Raw genomic sequence first — 23119 nt, forward strand, 5'->3', positions numbered from 1 at the left:
GCTGCACGATCCGTTACAGCCATGCGGAAAAAGATGCCAGTAATCTCGACTGTTAGTGATACGAGGCCGTTGGGTTTCAACACAGCGTTCCGTATTACCCTCCTGAACCCACCGATTCCATATTCTGCTAACAGTCAACGCGAGCAGCAATGTCACGATACAATAAACCGCAATCGCGATAGGCTACAATCCGACCTTTATCAAAGTCGGAAACGTGATGGTACGCATTTCTCCTCCGTACACGTGGTATTACAACAATGTTTCACCAGGCAACGCCGGTGAACTGCTGTTTGTGTATGAGAAATCGGTTGGAAACTTTCCTCATGTCAGCACGTTGCAGGTGTCGCCACCGGCGCCAACCTTGTGTGAATGCTCTGAAAAGCTAATCATTTGCACATCACAGCATCTTCTTCCTGTCGGTTAAATTTCGCGTTTGTAGCACGTCATCTTCGTGATGTAGCAATTTTAATGGCCAGTACTGTAACATAACGAGGTGGCAGTACGGCAAAAACAGGATGTTGAATAAGAGGAGACAGAAGTCATGGGATAGTTCCTAACACCTTGTCGAACTTGTTTTACCAAACGTGGTGCAACAACTCAACGTGGCATGGACTCTACAAGTTGTTGCAAGTCCCGTGCAGAAATATGGAGCCATGCTGCATGTATAACCTTCCATAATTGTGAAAGTATTGCCGGTGCAAGATGTTGTGCACGAACTGCCCTCTCGACTATGTTCCATAAGTGTCCCATGGCTTCATATCGGGTGATCTGGGTGGCCAAATCATTCGCTCAAACTGTCCAGAATGCTCTTCAAACCAAATGCGAGCAGTTGTGGTCCGGTGACATCGCATATTGTCATCCATACGAGTTCCACCATTGTTTGGGAACATGATGTCCATCAATGGCAGCAAATGGTCTCCAAGTAGCTGAACGTAACCATTTTCAGTCAATGATCGGTTCAGTTGGACCAAAGAAACGAGTCCATTCCATTTAAACACCGCCCATGCCATTATGGAGCCACCACTAGCTTGCACAGTGACTTGTTGACAACTTAGGTCCATGGTTTCGTTGGGCGTGGGCCACATTTTAACCCTACCATCAACTCTTACCAATTGAAATTCGTCTGACCTCACCAAGATTATCCAGTCGTCTAGGGTCCAACCAATTTGGTCACGAGCCCGAGAGAGGCGCTGCAGGCAATGCCATGTTGTTATGAAAGGCACTGGCGTCAGTAGTCAGCTACCGTAGCCCATTAACGCCAAATTTCGCCACAATATCCTAACGGCTTGTCTGTTAGCACTGACAACTCTACGCAAACGTATCTGCTTTCGGTCGTTAAGTGAAAGCCGTTGGCCATTGCGTTGTCCGTGGTGACTCTGTGGATCTCGGAATATTGACCTCTCTAGCCATTTCCGAAGTGGGAAGTCCCATGCATCTAGCTGCTAGTACTATTCCGCGTTTAAAGTCTGTTAATTCGTGCCGTGCAGAAATAATCACGTTGGAAACCTTTTCACATGAATCGCGTGGGAACATATGACATCTCCCCCAATGCACTGGCCTTTTAAACTTGTGTAAGCGATACTGTGTATGTGCATATCGCTATTCCTTTACTTTTGTCTCATCAGTGTAGGTTTATGTTGCACGTGGCAACAAGAAGTAGAGTGTGACAATCGTAAAAGTTATTATACCACGCAAGTGTCCAATTAATGCGGTAACATGCTACTATGAAATCGCAAAAGGAGGTCGCACGTATGCTACAACGCAAGGCGTGCCGCGGCCGTACATTATGAATGTGTGTCTGCGGCAGCACAGTGGCGCCATCTGCGGTCGCCAGCAGTTCCGCACACTTTATTGCCTGCAGTGGCGGCCACACACGCGTGCGGCTCACTGCGCCACACAGAATCCCTGCCTCTGTCCTTTATTTCTTTGCCTGCAGGCAGCTAGCGGCGATGCTCCACTACATCCGCAGTCTCTGTACGTGAAAGTCTCCGGCCGTATCAGTTCACGTCCTTCGCAGTTTTGCTAAATAATTCTCAATGACTCAAATATTTCTATCAGCCTAGAGGGAAATGTCATAGCCAGATCCATGGTCTAACTGTATTGTCTTTCATAATATCGCTTGCAAGAAGAGTGGTTCCAGATCTGCTGGCGTAGAGCAATAAGAAACGGTGTGCTTGCGAGACAGGGAGGTAGACCAGCACCTAACTGAATCATTAACGACAGTCGTTCTCGTTCATAGACCAACCAGTAAAGCAATGTAGGAGTTCCCCGTTCCGATTACGCCTACAGCGAGCTCATAGAATTCTTGGATTCCTACCCCATGACTCATCAAGCCTTTTCCTTGATATATTCCTTTCTCCTGTCCCGCCATAAACCAAAATTCTTTACCTGTAAATTCCTATCAAAATTGAAAGATACTTCCCCAACCTGAAGAGTACGCAATTCATCCCCTATAATGACCCCATGATTCTCAACTCCATTCCCTCCCACTGTACTAACCTCCTGCCAAAACCTTTGATCCACAGGCTTCCGTCAGTCTGGAACAGCGTGACCGCTACGGTCGCAGGTTCGAATCCTGCCTGGGGGATGGATGTGTGTGATCTACTTAGGTTAGTTAGGTTTAAGTAATTCTAAGTTCTAGGGGACTGATGACCTCAGATGTTAAGTCCCATAGTGCTCAAAGCCCACAGGCTTCCGTGTTTCCTCTCGTACCTCCAAGTTACGGAACCCCCCCCCCCCTCCCCCCCATCCCTTCTCCGTCCTACCCCTCAACACCATCGATTCTCAACTGCCGCGTCAAAGTGGCTGACCTGGAGATAACGACAGAACAGGTTGAGCCTGGCCTGAATTCAAATCCACACCCCACAATCAGAAAAGTTCTCCTCATCCTCAACATCTTCGGCCACACATTCCTTATCCGAGCTTTCTACATCCCCTCTATTTATCATTATTATACTGCATTCAAGTTAATTTTGAGATTACTGCATTATCGTAAGCTATGACTCATCACTATTACTTCACTGGAAACGGAACATTTGCAACTGGAAACAATACTTGCGTGTCAGAACACGGTGATGGCATTCTAACTAGCTGAAAGAAAACAATTATACTTGCGATATATTATTCAAACATTGACATAATTTACACAGGCTATTAATTATCCCACAAACACTCAATAAACGCGTTTCTGGCCACAGCAAAGATACGAATATTATTCTCAATGTATGCATATACGAGGGCCGTTCAGAAAGTAACCTCCGGTTGATTTAAAAAAATACACCAAGTTAAATAAAAATATTTTAATATATACATCTTACAACTACATCTTTGCACTATTTTTCTACATAGTCTCCATAGCGATTGAGGCACTTATCGTATCTCTTCACAAGCTTTGAAATTCCTTCTGCATAAAAATCACCCGCTTGTGCCTGGAGCCAATCTTGCTGTCACTATCTCGTACAAGAGAGTCTTAGAAATCTGTGGAAAACCAGTAGACAACTCCGACATTGAGAAACGTCGATTTTCACGAACTTTTGCATCAACTGTCTGAACGAGTTCGTCAGTCACCAATGATGGTCTACCACTCCTCTCTTCATCATGAACGTTTTCTCGTCCACTTTTAAATAAACGTACCCGTTCACGGACAACTCCTTCACTCATAACTCTTGGTCCGTACACGGCACAAAGCTCACGATGAATAGCTGCTGCAGAATATCCTTTGGCTGTAAAAAACCTTATGACAGCACGCACTTCACATTTGGCGGGGTTTTCTATTGCAGCACACATTTCAAACTGCCACAAAAACTAAACTAGCGCAGGTACGACGTTCACTCGACCACGGCTTGATGCCGACTGACCTGTTGAGTGCGTGAACGCACAGACGGCGTCGCTACTCCCCCCACAACCCGCACTGTGACCAATCGGAGGTTACTTTCTGAACCGCCCTCGTACAAATCTGACAAAATCTCTCCAGTGCGCAAGCAACAAACAACTACGTGCAGCGAAAAGGGAAATTACCAAAAAACAATTAATATGAAAGTTTGCTCCGGCGCTACCAGCACGTCCACGGCAGGCTACGACCTCTCACCCGGCGCCGCTTCTCTCCACCGATCTCTGCGTCCGACCACTTCCGACTATCCTCGACAACTACACGCGATAATAATATCTCAGACTCAGAGTTTGTGTATGCACACAGCAGAATCATAGGTGTCCAACTTTTCAATGTTCATCAGATAATGGATATTAAAGAGTGAACTTAAATTCCATTCGGAAATGATGTCCAGCATGAACATCACTATGATATGTGGCCCTCACATGCATGAATAAACTTTTGTATTGGTTGTAGCGTGGAATGTCATCTTGAGAAATTTCTTTCCGTGCCTCAATGACATGCTGTGTCATTCATTAAAATTGCTGGCTGGTTCCTGGTATGAAAGTATACGTCTTCCCCTATTATTCCAAGACATGTTCTGTGAAAGTATACGTCTTCCCCTAGCGTATCAAGACATGTTCTGTGGATGGCAAACCAGGTACCGTACATTCGTCGATGCCTTCTTGGTGTGAATTTGGAGTGTGGGCTCTTGCATTCTCCTACTCGAACATGTCATTCGGTACCCTGGTCGTGAAGGGTATGACACCACGGTGTACCATTCGCACCACATACTGGGGAGAATTCAGCCTCTTTTCAGCAATAACGCAATGTGTCTTGATGTCATTTCCATGATTCCAAGAGCCTGACATATATGGGTCTCTAAAATAGCTGCGTCCCTCCATTACCTGTTATCTGTGATTTAGTGTCAGGCATGGAAACTCAATATTTTAGTCCAGATTCCAGAAATCTGCGCTCGGCAGTTCGTGGTGATACTCTGCCCTTTCTGGATTTCTACTGTTGCCGTCCGTATGTTCACCATAACCTTCAAACATCCTACGACTCTGTCGGGTTGTTGTCCTTCTGAAAAGACCATCTTGCCACTTTGTGGTCCTTATACCATCTAGCGAGCACTCGTTCTGCAGGCATTGCGCTGCAGGTAACTTTCTGCGCAGTCTGTTCGTATGATGTTGCTATATTCCTCATACCAGTGATTAAGTCTTTCTTGGTATCTAAAACATGTCGATACATAGTACGTTCACATTCTCTGGACATGCTGCTTGCGTTCTCTACCTGAGATATTTTAGTAATTTTACACACAACCAACAGCTGTCGTGTACTAGTAAGTTTCCCAATCAGCAAGAATAACTATTACGTGCCAAAAATTATCTCACATAAGGATGAAATTTTAATCAACACGTTTTACAGACATGGAAATACTAGCGTATCAGTTTGGCAGCATTTCGTCAAGGTGTTCATGGTGTAACTAACATTTCCCTTTCCGTCAGTGCAGATAATTTTCAGCAGGTCATACAAGGATCGTAGCGCTACCTACACGACAGTATAAAGTAACCGCACAGTTTGCAACAAGCATTCAGTCTTCGAACTGAAGGCTACAACAGCAACAATAATTGATTTTTTGCCTCCTTCTTTGCTCTGTTACTGATGAATGTCTTTTCAATTTATTATGTGTTCCGCATTACTAGGAAGCCCTCGCAGTTATTCTTAGCTACTGTTATAGGATGCTCTCCTGTTCCGATTAAACTCCTTCAGCGAACGTGTTCCATTACTTATTAATTATTTTGGGAAGTGGTCTTTATTGAACAACACCAATCGTAACGTAACATTTATGCCCGAATGAGTTTTGTGTGTCCATACATTATGTGAACGGGTTAGTCACAAAATCTATTCACAGACACGATAGGTCCACTGTTACCATGTGTATGGAACTGCAGCTTTACGAAGATACGCTAAAATGTGGGAACCTGCAACAATAAGAAGAATAAATGTGACTAAAAATAAATTTATATCAGCTCCGTGCGGTGGTATTTGCATAAAGTTCACCGTTGGTCTATACCGCTATAGCTCAACCACATTCTAAATTACGTTCTTAAGGTGTTCGTTTTTGATAGAAAGAAGATACTGTAGTTCAGTCGATTTCTGAAAAATTCCTTGTGACGACCTACTTCAAAGTACTATCTTCAAGGAAAGCTTGCACATTTTTATTGATGACCTATATTTAATTTCTGTCCAGTGTTACTCTTTCCTGATGATGTCTTCCCATGGAAGAACATTGAACAGTACTAGTGGATCAGTTGGTTTTGAAACTCTAGTGATAGCGTGATAGGCGGACCTGAAATCCAATACTACTAGTAATATAAGGTGAGCAATCTGCATGTTCATTATACATTATGATGGTAAACATATTAGCATGTAAATTCATTGTTCTAAGTTTGTATACAACAGTGAACAGTGCATCACTAACAAGTTTAGAAACATTGATCGCATGTTACAGGCTAGTACTTGAATATGCGCCTCAGATACGGGTTCCGGTCCCGATCCAACACATCTTTATTGCTGTCACATCTATATCATCAATGTGACGTACATTCCGCATAAAGTACGAGCGTTCATTTTCAGAAATCCTTTTTTTTTGCCGATTTTTATCGGTATTCGTTTGTCCTGGGAAGACGTATCCAGTCATAAAATAAAACACAGATAACAATTACAGGCATTTTAGAGGTTCATTTGGTTTAATTTAGATAATGCTTTCTACCTACATTAATCGATACTACGTAGTGCTTCAAATATTCTAATTCGCAAACTGAAGGCTAGCGGCTAAATGTTAGAAGTTTTGCCAGACGAGTAAGATCAATATCTGGGCCACTGCACATGAGAGGTAGTTATTAATTTCCGGTATCCCATCGGTACATTTATTTAATGATAGACTGCAGCGTTACTGGCAGAACAACTGAGAGAAAATTTGGAATACATTTCGCATAAATTTCCTCAGCATGTTATAGTCTTAGGTGGAGATTTCAATGTACCAGATATAGACTGGGACACTCAGATGTTTAGGACGGGTGGTAGGGACAGAGCATCGAGTGACATTATACTGAGTGCACTATCCGAAAATTACCTCGAGCAATTAAACAGAGAACCGACTCGTGGAGATAACATCTTGGACCTACTGATAACAAACAGACCCGAACTTTTCGACTCTGTAAGTGCAGAACAGGGAATCAGTGATCATAAGGCCGTTGTAGCATCCCTGAATATGGAAGTTAATAGGAATATAAAAAAAGGGAGGAAGGTTTATCTGTTTAGCAAGAGTAATAGAAGGCAGATTTCAGACCACCTAACAGATCAAAACGAAAATTTCTGTTCCGACACTGACAATGTTGAGTGTTTATGGAAAAAGTTCAAGGCAATCGTAAAATGCGTTTTAGACAGGTACGTGCCGAGTAAAACTGTGAGGGACGGGAAAAACCCACCGTGGTACAACAACAAAGTTAGGAAACTACTGCGAAAGCAAAGAGAGCTTCACTCCAAGTTTAAACGCAGCCAAAACCTCTCAGACAAACAGAAGCTAAGCGATGTCAAAGTTAGCGTAAGGAGGGCTATGCGAGAAGCGTTCAGTGAATTCGAAAGTAAAATTCTATGTACAGACTTGACAGAAAATCCTAGGAAGTTCTGGTCTTACGTAAAATCAGTAAGTGGCTCGAAACAGTATATCCAGACACTCCGGGATGATGATGGCATTGAAACAGAGGATGACACGCGTAAAGCTGAAATACTAAACACCTTCTTCCAAAGCTGTTTCACAGAGGAAGACCGCACTGCAGTTCCTTCTCTAAATCCTCGCACAAACGAAAAAATGGCTGACATCGAAATAAGTGTCCAAGGAATAGAAAAGCGACTGGAATCACTCAACAGAGGAAAGTCCACTGGACCTGACGGGATACCAATTCGATTCTACACAGAGTACGCGAAAGAACTTGCCCCCCTTCTAACAGCCGTGTACCGCAAGTCTCTAGAGGAACGGAGGGTTCCAAATGATTGGAAAAGAGCACAGGTAGTCCCAGTCTTCAAGAAGGGTCGTCGAGCAGATGCGCAAAACTATAGACCTATATCTCTGACGTCGATCTGTTGTAGAATTTTAGAACATGTTTTTTGCTCGAGTATCATGTCGTTTTTGGAAACCCAGAATCTACTATGTAGGAATCAACATGGATTCCGGAAATAGCGATCGTGTGAGACCCAACTCGCGTTATTTGTTCATGAGACCCAGAAAATATTAGATACAGGCTCCCAGGTAGATGCTATTTTTCTTGACTTCCGGAAGGCGTTCGATACAGTTCCGCACTGTCGCTGATAAACAAAGTAAGAGCCTACGGAATATCAGACCAGCTGTGTGGCTGGATTGAAGATTTTTTAGCAAACAGAACACAGCATGTTGTTATCAATGGAGAGACGTCTACAGACGTTAAGGTAACCTCTGGCGTGCCACAGGGGAGTGTTATGGGACCATTGCTTTTCACAATATATATAAATGACCTAGTAGATAGTGTCGGAAGTTCCATGCGGCTTTTCGCGGATGATGCTGTAGTATACAGAGAAGTTTCAGCATTAGAAAATTGTAGCGAAATGCAGGAAGATCTGCAGCGGATAGGCACTTGGTGCAGGGAGTGGCAACTGTCCCTTAACACAGACAAATATAATGTATTGCGAATACATAGAAAGAAGGATCCTTTATTGTATGATTATATGATAGCGGAACAAACACTGGTAGCAGTTACTTCTGTAAAATATCTGGGAGTATGCGAGCGGAACGATTTGAAGTGCAATGATCATATAAAATTAATTGTTGGTAAGGCGGGTACCAGGTTGAGATTCATTGGGAGAGTCCTTAGAAAATGTAGTCCATCAACAAAGGAGGTGGCTTACAAAACACTCATTCGACCTATACTTGAGTATTGTTCATCAATGTGGGATCCGTACCAGATCGGGTTGACGGAGGAGATAGAGAAGATCTAAAGAAGAGCGGCGCGTTTCGTCACTGGATTATTTGGTAAGCGTGATAGCGTTACGGAGATGTTTAATAAACTCAAGTGGCAGACTCTGCAAGAGAGGCGCTCTGCATCGCGGTGTAGCTTGCTCGCCAGGTTTCGAGAGGGTGCGTTTCTGGATGAGGTATCGAGTATATTGCTTCCCCCTACTTATACCTCCCGAGGAGATCACGAATGTAAAATTAGAGAGATTCGAGCGCGCACGGAGGCTTTCTGACAGTCGTTCTTCCCGCGAACCATACGCGACTGGAACAGGAAAGGGAGGTAATGACAGCGGCACGTAAAGTGCCCTCCGCCACACACCGTTGGGTGGCTTGCGGAGTATGAATGTAGATGTAGATGTAGAGAAAGTTTGGAGGAATAACCAGATTAGGACGTCTTTAAGTGCTTCATGTCTCCTGCAGTTTCATCACTGCACCAGAGGAAGTCAGACTGGCCCATAAAGCAACACATAGTAAAATTAGCGAAATTGCAGTGATACGAGCTATCATCAGATGTAGAGGAACTGTTGTTCTCAGAATTACAGAAAAAATTGTGAAATTATGACAGTGGCGCATAAAGTTGCTCCTAAGGGGGGAGGGGGGGATGTGTATAGCAACCTTCTATACTCGTCCAGAATATGAATGAGTAAGAAGAAAGAAAGACTACTTCCAGTGCTATCTGCGCGGTATTTGTAAGTACCAACGTAGTTCTCCACTTCACTCGACGCACTTGCGGAACCAAGCTCTGTTTATTAATAAAAACTTATCAGACGATGTTTCCCTAATAACACGAACAAAGTTCATAACTTACCCAGAATCACATTTATCACTCTGATTCAATTACGCGCAGAGGACAAACAATTAGCCAGCCCAGGCGGACATCGCGCCAATAGCATGTAACACCAGCTATAGTGTTGATAATGACCGCAGTTCCAGGGGGGAGAGTCAGTAAATTTCTTTTGATATGTTTTATTCAGTCCAAGCCAACCATTGGTGATTAGGTCATATAAAGCTAACAAACTAGAGCATGAGCGATAGGACACTTGAAAGTTTGCCAAACAAGGAACGTACTATATAGGAAGCCCTGTATACAGTGATATTGTCATCTTGGAAGATGGGGCTATCCACAGCGTATTTATCACAAGGATGCAGAAGAAAAGACAACATTTCGTCATGGAGAACGCTGAAACAAACACCCTGGTTCACGTTCATTGTAAAGAGAATGAGTACGCAGAAGTCATCGTGCGAACACTACCCCCAAAACATCACAGAACCATCTCCGGCCTGAACTAAGCGTTCCACCAGCTGGAGGTTCAACGCCTCTTCTGACCGTCGATGCACTCGACACCTTGCATCATTTCAAAACAAGTAAATTGGCGACTCGTCGCACCAACCAACAAGCCTCTAGTCAACTACTGCCCAGTTTCCCGTTTTTTTTAAATTCATTTTTCTTTTCATCATGTAGTATGGCTGTAACTGATAAACCTCACCGTTCAAACACGTTGTGCAGTCCTCGCTGATACGCCAGCAAATCGGGCAACTTCACCGACGTTACAGTGGTAGGTACATCGAAACACGATGGCTCGTTTCTGCCATTCTGTCACGTCTTGGCGTCGACCGATGTTACTGCGCTGTTTCCGTACAGCCGACTGGCACATACACACCACTTCAGTTACATGAATTACGTTAGCAGTGGGGTGACCACCCTTCCCCTTCGTGATAGCCTGGACTCAAGAGCCGAAACCACAGAAGGCAGTGATGGTGGATGCTGGGGTCTGGAGCAAAGTCAACGTTCTAACTCTTCACAATTGGGTGATTCTGGGCAGGCCGCCCATTTCAGGAATGCTACTGTCCACAAAGCATTGTTCCACAGATGCTACCTAATGACATACTCCATTGTCATGCCAAAATAAGCAAACGTCGTCTCTGAAGTAGTAACCAGTACACATTGCTGTGAAATCTGTTTATTTCCTTCTGCATTTGGAGTTTTCTGAAGCACAATAAACGGACTACACCCTAACGACGAAAAACATTTCCTCCACACTTCACTGTTGGCAATGCACATGAAGGCAAATACGAGGGTTTCCCAGAAAGTAAGGCACGGCATTTTTTTTCTTCAACAATTCTTTATTGTACATAATGACAATTAAACACACGAAAGAATGTTTTATATGCACACCCTATTTTTCCACGTAATCTCCATCCCATTCTATGGCCTTTATACTATACCGCGCGAAACAAGGGTGTATCTGCCGGGTCGGTACCAATACTTGTCCTGGTGGCCGAACGAGTGCTTCAATGTGTGAATCACCTCCTCCTCATCTTCAAAATGTCTTCCACACATAGCATCCTTTAACAGCCCAAACAAGTGGAAGTCCGATGGAGCTAGGTCACGGCTGTAGGGTGAATGGGGCATCACTGTCCCACCGTGTTTTGCGATGTGTTCAGCAGTCCTCATACTTATGTGGGGCTGAGCGTTATCGTGTTGCAGTAAAATATCTCCTGGGTTGTTACGGTGCCGAAGTCGCCGGAAGCGCGTCTTGAGTTTTGTTAATGTGTTGACATATGCTTCTGAATTAATTGTACCGCCTCTTTGTATCACATCAATGAGAATCACACCGTCACAGTCCCAGAACACGGTGATCATGGCCTTACCGGCTGAAGCAGTTGCTCTGAATTTTCATCTTCTGTGGGGGTGGGAAAGGCGCCGTTCCATCGACTGTCGTTTCGTTTCGGGCTCAAAATGGTGAACCCAGGTTTTATAAAGTGTCACAGTTCAGGACAAGAAGGTCTCCTCCTCAGCCTCAAAACGTTGCAACAAATCAAGACAAATGTTTTTTCTGTGCGATTTGTGATCCACCGTCAGACACTGTGGGACCCACCTTGCACACGCTTTTGAATATCCAAGAGCGCAGATAATTGCATCCACCCTTCCTTTGCTGATTGACAAATGCAGCGCCAACTGCCGAGTCGTAATGTGTCTGCCCTCGCGAATGACAACATCACTCGCTGCAACGTGTCGGGTGTGATAGTCGTGGATGGTCTCCCCGAGCGCTGCAAATCGCGGAGCTCTGTCGAACCGCCTTCTGATGACCTCACCCTCCGTGCCCAGCAACTAACTGTACTTCTGTCGACAGCAAATGCTCCATAGACTTTGCACAAGCGTTTGTGAATATTCCTCACAGTTTCATTCTCTGCAGTGAGAAGTTGAATTACGGCAGATAGCTTGTAACGTACATCACCTACAGACGCCATTTTGAAACTGTCCTGCAGCTACGCTATCTGTCGGAAGTCTACATCTACATACATACTCCGCAATCCACCATACTGTGCGTGGCGGAGGGTACCTCGTACCACAACTAGCATCTCTCTCCCTGTTCCACTTCCAAACAGAACGAGGGAAAAATAACTGCCTATGTGCCTCTGTACGAGCCCTAATCTCTGTTATCTTATCTACGTGGTCTTTCCGCGAAATGTAAGTTGGCGGCAGTAAAATTGTACTGCAGTCAGCCTCAAATGCTGGTTCTCTAAATTTCCGCAGTAGTAATTCACGAAAAGAACGCCTCCTTTCCTCCAGAGAGTCCCACCCGAGTTCCTGAAGCATTTCCGTAACACTCGCGTGATGATCAAACCTACCAGTAACAAATCTAGCAGCCCGCCTCTGAATTTCTCCTTCAATCCGACCTGATAGGGATCCCAAACGCTCGAGCAGTACTCAAGAATAGGTCGTGATGGGAACTTGGCAAGCTCACTCAGGAGACTTCAAATAATACACTACTGGCCATTAAAATTGCTACACCACGAAGATGACGTGCTACAGACGCGACAGGAAGAAGATGCTGCGATATGCAAATGATTAGCTTTTCAGAGCATTCACACAAGGTTAGCGACGGTGGCGACACCTGCAACGCGCTGACATGAGGAAAGTTTCCAACCGATTTCTCATACACAAACAGCAGTTCACCGGCGTTTCCTGGTGAAACGTTGTTGTGATGCCTCGTGTAAGGAGGAGAAATGCGTACCATCTCGTTTCCTCCTTATAAAGGTCGGATTGTAGCCTATCGCGATTGCGGTTTATCTTATCGCGACATTACTTCTCGCGTTGGTCGAGATCCAATGACTGTTAGCAGAATATGGAATCGGTGGGTTCAGGAGGGTAATACGGAACGCCGTGCTGGATTCCAACGGCCTCGTATCACTAGCAGTCGAAATGACAGGCATCTTATCCGCATTACTGTAACGGATCGTGCGGCCACGTCTCGATCCCTGAGTCAACAGATGGCGACGTTTGCAAGACGACAACCATCTGCACGAACAGTTCGACGACGTTTGCAGCAGCATGGACTCTCAGCTCGGAGACCGTGGCTGCGGTTACCCTTGACGCTGCATCACAGACAGGAGCGCCTGCGATTGTACTCAACGACGAACCTGGGTGCACGAATGGCAAAACGTCATTTTTTCGGATGAATCCAGGTTCTGTTTGCAGCATCATGATGGTCGCATCCGTGTTTGGCGACATCGCGGTGAACGCACATTGGAAGCGTGTATTCGTCATCGCCATACTGGCGTATCACCCAGCGTGATGGTATGGGGTGCCATTGGTTACACGTCTCGGTCACCTCTTGTTCGCACTGACGGCACTTTGAACAGAGGACGTTACATTTCAGATGTGTTACTACCCATGGCTCTACCCTTCATTCGATCCCTGCGAAATCCTCCATTTCAGCAAGATAATGCACGACCGCATGTTGGAGGTCCTGTACGGGCCTTTCTGGGTACAGAAAATGTTTGATTGCTGCCCTGGATAGCACATTCTCTGGATCTCTCACCAACTGGAAACGTCTGGTCAACGGTGGCCGAGCAGCTGGCTCGTCACAATACGCCAGTCACTACTCTTGGTGAACTGTGGTTTCGTGTTGTAGTTGCATGGGCAGCTGTAGCTGTACACGCCATCCAAGCTCTGTTTGACTCAATTCCCAGGCATATCAAGCCCGTTATTACGGCCAGAGGTGGTTGTTCTGGGTACTGATTTCTCAGGATCTATGCACCCAAATTGCGTGAAAATGTAATCACATGTCAGTTCTAGTATAACATATTTGTCCAATGAATACCCGTTTATCGTCTGCATTTCTTCTTGGTGCAGAAATTTTAATGGCGAGTAGTGTACATACGAAACGTTTCGCATTCGCAACGTTGTTTTCGGCTGAGAAGAAAAATGCGGTGCATTAGTTTCTGTGCAAAACTCGTAACATTGTCCAGGCATTCGCCGAATGCAAACCATTTTAGTGAATTGCCACAAGGCACAGTGTAGTTCATCACTGCAAATTAGTCGTTTGCAGTCATCCACTGTGCAGTGGCGTTGTATTTACACCCCCTCGAACATTGCTTAGCACAGACAACAGAAGTATGTGAGTTATGCAAACCCCCACTATTTTAACTCCACACAGACACTCACTGCGCTAGATGGAGTGCTCGTAGCACTTCAGAACGTAGGAGTTATTCCTTCCGCAGGTTTGATGTGATATTTTACAATCACCTTCCACAAAGCTCGACGGTTGGTACATAAGGTATTTCTGCTCTTTGTTTATCCGTGGTTGTTCCTTCACGTTGCCAGTGCACAATCATATCAACATCAGATGTGTTGGGCGGGTTTGAAATGTCTCTAAGCGGTTTCCAATAACTAATTCATATTCGAAGTCACTTAGCTCTCCTGATAGAACTATTCTGGTGGTACTGTATCTTAAATGACAACGCAGTACACCGTACTTCCTTCTATACTAGCGGGTCCAGTATCGTGACTTGTAGTGATCAGTTCTACATGACATAGGGGTATCCTTGGACTTTTGATCCTATAAATTATATTGTCCAGAGAGCTTAAGTGTCTGTCTATCTGATCAGTGCAGCAGTGAGTGAGACTGAACTGTACACGTGTGTGTGTGCGAGCAGGACAGCGCGGACGAGCGCCGTCTGTCTCGTCTGGAGCGCGTGCTGCAGCAGCTGGTGCCGGCGGCGCTGCCGGCCGACCACCGGGCCCGAGAGCTGCACGCCGCGCTGCTGCTCGCCTCGGCGCTAGACAAGGTGCGTAGCCCGGACACCTGCGCTCCAATCTACCGCCCTGTACTTACTCTAATGACACTTCGGCAGCGGCTAGTTGCCACATAGCGCACGGAACAATGCCTAACTTACATTTCATTCTAGACGCTACAACTCCCAAAAATGAAACTTCCTGGCAGATTAAAACTGTGTGTCGGGCCGAGATTCGAACTCGGGACCTTTGCCTTTCGCGAGCAAGTGCTCTACCAAGGTCCCGAATTCGAGTCTCGGTCCGGCACACAGTTTTAATCTGCCACGAAGTTTCATATCAGCGCACACTCTTCTGCAGAGTGAAAATCTCACTCCCAAAAGTGTTTGTTTGTTCTCGAGGCCTTTAATTTAACTTGTGGTAGAAAAATGTTGCGGGCTTTCAAATAGAAAATGAATGTGGGTGATGTGGTCTTGGCCATTAACTACGTTCCCTCTGACTCAGTGTTGAAATATTTAAAAGATTAGGCTGGTTTCGTTGTCTAGGGGCTGGGATACGTAGTTGCCGCATTACAAGCCAAATACTGCTAAGTCTACAGTATACAATATGAATATACACATGAATCGAATGGTCGAAGGTTCCTTTCACTCGGCAATCGAGAATGTAACGTAGAAATTTATAGCCGCGCGGGATTAGCCGAGTGGTCTAAGGCGCTGCAGTCATGGACTGTGCGGCTGGTCCCGGCGGAGGTTCGATTCTCCCCCGGGCATGGGTGTGTGTGTGTTTGTCCTTAGGATAATTTAGGTTAAGTAGTGTGTAAGCTTAGGGACTGATGACCCATAAGATTTCACACACATTTGAACATTCTTTGTAGAAATTTATAAATAAAAGATTGCAATAAATAAAATCTGCTGGTACAATCTTAACGACTTTAAATGATGAGTACGATAGTAGAAGTACTTTTGAGAGTGCGGTATATTTCTGCAAAACACCTATTGCTGTCGATGGTTCAACAATTAAATATAATATAAGTTGAATAACAGGGAAGCAATAGATTCCTACTGCACGTAATTAGTTATGAACGACAACATAGCTCGCGAGATATTCACTTCTAAACGCATACTACGTCTTCACTGTAGAAACCTCGGAAATCACACAGGTTCACAAGTCCGCACTCCGAAGAATTTCTATCTCTGGCGACCACGCGCAAACCGCTCCTCACTCCGGCAAGTCTCTCTCGCCACCGTGCGTCCCTCGCGGTGTCCTGTCCCAGACTCGTCGTGTCCTCTCCCGTACTGTCCTCCCACTTCCATCCAGTCTCCCCATTCACGACCGCTAGAGCGCTCCCACCATGTCTTCAAGCCAACGCACATTCACAAACATAATGAAACACATTCGAAATATTGGATTTACATTTAAATAACTTGAAATTAAATAAATATTCCTACAGCTGAACCATCAAAAAGCTCTAACATACATTATTAAATACATAAACAAATTAAATAAACATATATCAAAGGACTAGCAAGCAAAAGTACACCAGTAGCCTAATGTCTCTGTGCTTTCTAAATCACAGTAAATATTTGACCAATTTCTTCATGAGTAGTATATATCGGATATAAACATAGTGAATAAATATATTTATAAGCATGCTGCTACCGTTTTTTCGTGTAACTGTGGAGTACTTATGGCCTGACGCGGTCGATAGTAATCGGCCACTTTGACCTCCAATAACTCATGTACTATCCCAGTTACATGCCTGTAATTTGTACCAATTTAGGTTTACGCTAATAGCTTTCTAAAGACACGTCGATGAACAAAATCGGATGAACCGTTTAGATTTTAGAAATACACTCCTGGAAATGGAAAAAAGAACACATTGACACCGGTGTGTCAGACCCACCATACTTGCTCCGGACACTGCGAGAGGGCTGTACAAGCAATGATCACACGCACGGCACAGCGGACACACCAGGAACCGCGGTGTTGGCCGTCGAATGGCGCTAGCTGCGCAGCATTTGTGCACCGCCGCCGTCAGTGTCAGCCAGTTTGCCGTGGCATACGGAGCTCCATCGCAGTCTTTAACACTGGTAGCATGCCGCGACAGCGTGGACGTGAACCGTATGTGCAGTTGACGGACTTTGAGCGAGGGCGTACAGTGGGCATGCGGGAGGCCGGGTGGACGTACCGCCGAATTGCTCAACACGTGGGGCGTGAGGTCTCCACAGTACATCGATGTTGTCGCCAGTGGTCGGCGGAAGGTGCACGTGCCCGTCGACCTGGGACCGGACCGCAGCGACGCACGGATGCACGCCAAGACCGTAGGATCCTACGCAGTGCCGTAGGGGACCGCACCGCCACTTCCCAGCAAATTAGGGACACTGTTGCTCCTGGGGTATCGGCGAGGACCATTCGCAACCGTCTCCATGAAGCTGGGCTACGGTCCCGCACACCGTTAGGCCGTCTTCCGCTCACGCCCCAACATCGTGCAGCCCGCCTCCAGTGGTGTCGCGACAGGCGTGAATGGAGGGACGAATGGAGACGTGTCGTCTTCAGCGATGAGAGTCGCTTCTGCCTTGGTGCCAATGATGGTCGTATGCGTGTTTGGCGCCGTGCAGGTGAGCGCCACAATCAGGACTGCATACGACCGAGGCACACAGGGCCAACACCCGGCATCATGGTGTGGGGAGCGATCGCCTACACTGGCCGTACACCACTGGTGATCGTCGAGGGGACACTGAATAGTGCACGGTACATCCAAACCGTCATCGAACCCATCGTTCTACCATTCCTAGACCGGCAAGGGAACTTGCTGTTCCAACAGGACAATGCACGTCCGCATGTATCCCGTGCCACCCAACGTGCTCTAGAAGGTGTAAGTCAACTACCCTGGCCAGCAAGATCTCCGGATCTGTCCCCCATTGAGCATGTTTGGGACTGGATGAAGCGTCGTCTCACGCGGTCTGCACGTCCAGCACGAACGCTGGTCCAACTGAGGCGCCAGGTGGAAATGGCATGGCAAGCCGTTCCACAGGACTACATCCAGCATCTCTACGATCGTCTCCATGGGAGAATAGCAGCCTGCATTGCTGCGAAAGGTGGATATACACTGTACTAGTGCCGACATTGTGCATGCTCTGTTGCCTGTGTCTATGTGCCTGTGGTTCTGTCAGTGTGATCATGTGATGTATCTGACCCCAGGAATGTGTCAATAAAGTTTCCCCTTCCTGGTACAATGAATTCACGGTGTTCTTATTTCAATTTCCAGGAGTGTACGTTGCTGGGTGTTACTTGTATAATTTATCGTCAGATACTAAACTTTAAACTAATAAAGATACTGGAAATCTGATTACACCATCAGAATCACCGTGCAAATAATGGTAACGTGGATGTTTCTTTTTGACGTATCTTGATTCATCTGGCTACTATTAATTTCTATATGAACTGCAAAATGTCTGCCATTATGGTCTCACAAAGTCCGCGATCTTTGGCACTATCGGCACACAAATCTCCTTCATCGACTCAAAGCGCAGTCCTCGTCACAGCGTCAACATGGAATTCCCAGCCACGCGCTCCCTGCACCCCGGCTAACATTTGGCACCACGTGGCCGCCGACGAGCCGCGGTCCGCCGAGAGGCCCCAGCGTGGCCACGCGAACTCTCAACTTGAGTATTTCCAGGGCGCCGCAACTCGCCCGTTACCCCACAATGTAAAAACCATAGATGGAAATTTTAGGAAGATGCGTTTCATGACTATGTTAGCAATGTTTCAAAAGTAGGAAACAGTTCTGCAATTGAAGTTATCTGTGTGTATTAGAGCCGGCCGGGGTGGCCGAGCGGTTCTGGGCGCTTCAGTCTAGAACCGCGCGACCGCTACGGTCGCAGGTTCGAATCCTGCCTCGGGCATGGATATGTGTGACGTCCTTAAGTTCGTTGGGTTTAAGTAGTTCTAAGTTCTAGGGGACTGATGACCTCAGATGTTAAGTCCCGTTGTGCTCAGAGCCATTTGAACCATTTTTTTTGTGTGTATTAGAGCAATACAGGCGCGTGATTTACCTGTGTACTGTCCACTGAGCTGTGGTATGCAAGATAAGAGGGCGGTGAAACTTCGAACAGCTTGACGAAAGTTTCCCAAAATCACGGGCACTACGTTTTCGTTTAAGCCTTATGACAGCAATAGCTGTGTAAGGGTTTGTTTTATTGTTTAATCGTTCTTTTACCCCATCCTGAGACGAATCTGAAGATATGCATGGCATTAACAGATGAGCTCCACTTCTGCCATGTTGTCTGCACTTCTTATTTCGCAGCCTCATACAACTTTTGTACAGGCACTGTAAAACACATGTACGCATTTATGATCTCTTTTTACATTAAAAAAAAAAAGCTCCGTCTTTAGGCCACAAGTGGCCCTTCCGGGACCGTCCGGCCGCCGTGTCATCTTCCGAGGAGGATGCGGATAAGGAGGGGCGTGTGGTCAGCACACCGCACTCCCGACCGTTAGGACGGTATTCTTTGACCGAAGCCGCTACTAATCGGTCGAGTAGCTCCTCAATTGGCATCACGAGGCTGAGTGCACCCCGAAAAATGGCAACAGCACGTGGCGGCGGGATGGTGACCCATCCAAGCGCCGGCCACGCCCGACAGCGCTTAACTTCGGTGATCTCACGGGAACCGGTGTAGCCACTGCGGCAAGGCCGTTGCCCTTTTTACATTAAGGAATTCATTATTGTACTAAATATTGTTCTTGTGTTGTTTTAGGATGTGTTGCACGTCTCTTATTTTTTTATACTCGCAAATAATGTGATAGTTATAAAATATGTACCGTTTTTCATCTTTAAAATTCTAAATTTTTTTAGACTTTCGTTCTTAAATTTTAATACTCTTATCTCACTTCTATTTATTTGTAGTATATTTTTCTGTGCAGCCTTCTGAAGAAGGGCACAGAATGTCTAAAACCGGTTAAGAAAATAAAATTTCTATTGTGCAACTGGTTGCTGAATATTTAAAAAAACTATGTCTGACGTGACTTGAAAAGAATCCAGCTAATTATTTACATCGACATAGCACTGGGAATCGGGTGACGATTAATTGTTTCACTCCAGAAATCAAACACATATCAAACTAATACTGGTCCAGCACTAAATATAGGCAAGGTTATGTCATCTGTTGAAAAATACATCAATGTTCGTTAATTCAGTGAGGTTATCCGATACGATTCTAACTGATCTACTTACTTAGCAAGCTAGCACGCTGCACCATAAAGTACACAATTGGTTCGAAAACATACAGTATAGAGTTTACACAGTTCACAGTCAGAAGGCGAATATAACATCTCTCGATTTACATTTAGGCTATTCGGCGGCGTGAGTAAATCTAACTGTTTTGAAATGGCGAATGGTAGTCAAGCACCGAGCGGACTAGTGCAGTGGTTAGCACACTGGACTGGCATTCGGGAGGACGGATTAAGGTTTTCGGTGATTTCCCTAAATCGCTTAAGGGAAATGGCGGGTTGGTTCCTTCGAAAGCGCACGGTCGCTTTTCTTCTCCATCCTTCCATATTTCGTCTCTAATGACCTCGTTGTCGACGGGACGTTGAACACTAATCTCTTCCCACTGTTGGTCAAGGCTGAATATCATTCTGTTTCTGATGGTCTTCTACTGACGAACTATCTTGTTTTAATGCCTCACACAGAGATATGTCTAATGAGAAAAAATAATACCGAAGTAACACTGATCTAAAAAAAAAGTGGAAAAAAAGAACCATATGCGAAACAAAGTACTTGAAAATTTGCGGGTAAATCAGCATCCCACATTACTTATAAATTTCATGAAAATATTACTTCTCAGATGGAGCTCAATATTGTAACTTCAGTAATTAACTTTACGGAGACTGCTTCAGAAGTAATCCGCTACAACTGATCTCTAGTCGCCGGCCACGTTGGTCTCGCGGTTCTAGGCGCGCAGTCCGGAACCGTGCGACTGCTACGGTCGCAGGTTCGAATCCTGCCTCGGGAATGGATGTGTGTGATGTCCTTAGGTTAGTTAGGTTTAAGTAGTTCTAAGTTCTAGGGGACTGATGACCACAGCAGTTGAGTCCCATAGTGCTCAGAGCCATTTTTTGATCTCTGTCTCTCTCTGTCTGTCTGTCTGTCTGTCTCTCTCTTCCTCTCTCTCTGTCATCACTGCTCTCTGCATAAAATGTACAGAACTTCCTCTGAAATTGCTCCGATATGCGGATGCAAAATTGGCGCAGGAAAGAAAAAGAAGACATCAAAAATGGTTCAAATGGCTCTGAGCACTATGGGACTTCTGAGGTCATCAGTTCCCTAGAAGTTAGAACTACTTGAACCTAAGTAACCTAAGGACATCACACACATCCATGCCCGAGGCAGGGTTCGAACCTGCGACCGTAGCGGTCGCGCGTTTCCAGACTGTAGCATCTAGAACCTCTCGGCCACCCGGCCGGCAAAGAAGACATCATCTCGGTGCTTTAACGACTGATATATTCCGTGGAATACGCTTCCAAGATTGATAGGTAATTGCGTTAATGACAATTATAGAATATAGCACGATTCCATTGGTAATGATGTCATGAAATATGATTTCACGTTTTTGCATAATTAGGGATCGTTGTACAGATTGGTTATAATTACACTTTCATTACTTGAGCCATGGTAGACGAAGAACTATATATCGTATGGGTACTTAATTTTATAGGAATGATGTGACTATCAGCTGCAGGATTTCCATTTTTAGTGGTGTTAGTGTCACGACTTCCCACTAGGCGCCGCAACTGTTACGGCGATATAGGTTTGAAACGCAAGCATCAGTGTGCGTTACAGTTCCACACAGTCACCACAATGAGAGCACGGCTTCACTTGTAAAACTGCTTCATAAAAAAAAAAAAAAAACGGCAATAGCACTGTCGCTCTTAGCGACGCATTAAAGGAATATGGGGAGGTCCTCTTTCCGCACCGGTGTTGAAGAACGTGATTCGGAAGTTTGAACTGACTGGCGATTTGGGAATTGCTTCTGAGAGAGGCCGACGGCCAATTGCGGCGCAAGTTGTTGAAGTGACTGAGAACGCTGGACGTAATGTGCGATCTGCAAGCAATGCACGAGCTGTGTCACGACAGCTGAACATTCCATGGTCCACTGTTCGGAAAGAGCTGCGAACAACTGTGAAACGGTACCCGTACCTACTTCCAGGCTGTCTGTATGCAGATGGTCGTCAAACTGAGCAACGTTAGTAACCTGGAACCCAAACATGGTACGCAATTGAGAAGTGTTATCCTCCCACGTGAAAATGAAAATGCGTTTCTTTCAATAGTTTATTCGTTATTTCTCTTCCTTATGTCCTTACAAATGTTTCCGCAAGTTTCACTGTTCTACGATCACTCGTTTTCCATGGGGCCTCTCTCAAATAGCGAAACTTTAATTATCATCAGACTGTATATTAACCACAGCATCGTCTCACTAAGTATTGATGCTTTCCGCAAGTACGTAAATTGATAACGTATCTCAAAATTTCGTACATACGAAGACTGGGCATCGGATAGGGAGAAAATTTAACGTTTGTCACTTCGATTTTGAGGCTGTTAGTCCTAACAGAGATTACAAAATGAATGCGAAGAAAATCGTCCGTGCCTTTTCCAAAAGAACCTTCCTGGTATTTCTTAATGAATTTAGGCCAACTAGCGGAAGGCGAGACCAGCGCCTTACCACCTTCCTCCCCCCCCCCCTCCCGCCCACCGCACGTCTCATTTCGTAGCTCGGAGAAATCCACTTCAGATCCTTGACTTTTCCAGACAAGACTCTCAACCGCTAAGCTACCGAGACATCTCGATGTCAGGAAGTGAAGTTTCCTCTGCTGCTTAAGCATCTGCTATCTGTAAAATTGCATACAGAATCAGCTGCATGTACTAAACTATCATCCCTGTGTGGATATGGGAGAGAGTAGGTTAGCAGTACTCATAGTTTCAATCTGTTAGGAAATTTCGTGACAGAGTTGTTTCCAATGTAGTGCGTGAAATTCAGTCTACGCTGCTAACAGGATGCATAAAGATATTACAACCATCATACATTTTTCTCAAAAAATATGTACTGATAATACGTATTGTACGTAAAGAAATGGAACAATACAGAGTAGCTCGTACGAAAGACTTAGAAACAAAAGCAGC

General features: G+C 45.3%; 1 protein-coding gene across 1 annotated transcript in view; it reads left to right on the top strand.

Moving 5' to 3' along the window:
* Positions 1–23119, top strand: part of LOC126260572 (endothelin-converting enzyme-like 1) — a 398875-nt gene that overhangs the window by 261048 nt on the left and 114708 nt on the right. Inside the window, exon 7 of the mRNA XM_049957907.1 lies at positions 14865–14996. Within this exon, the coding sequence (XP_049813864.1) occupies positions 14865–14996 (132 nt within the window). The remainder of the gene's footprint in view (positions 1–14864; positions 14997–23119) is intronic.

Source organism: Schistocerca nitens, chromosome 5, assembly GCF_023898315.1.
Source record: "Schistocerca nitens isolate TAMUIC-IGC-003100 chromosome 5, iqSchNite1.1, whole genome shotgun sequence".
NCBI lineage: Eukaryota > Metazoa > Arthropoda > Insecta > Orthoptera > Acrididae > Schistocerca > Schistocerca nitens.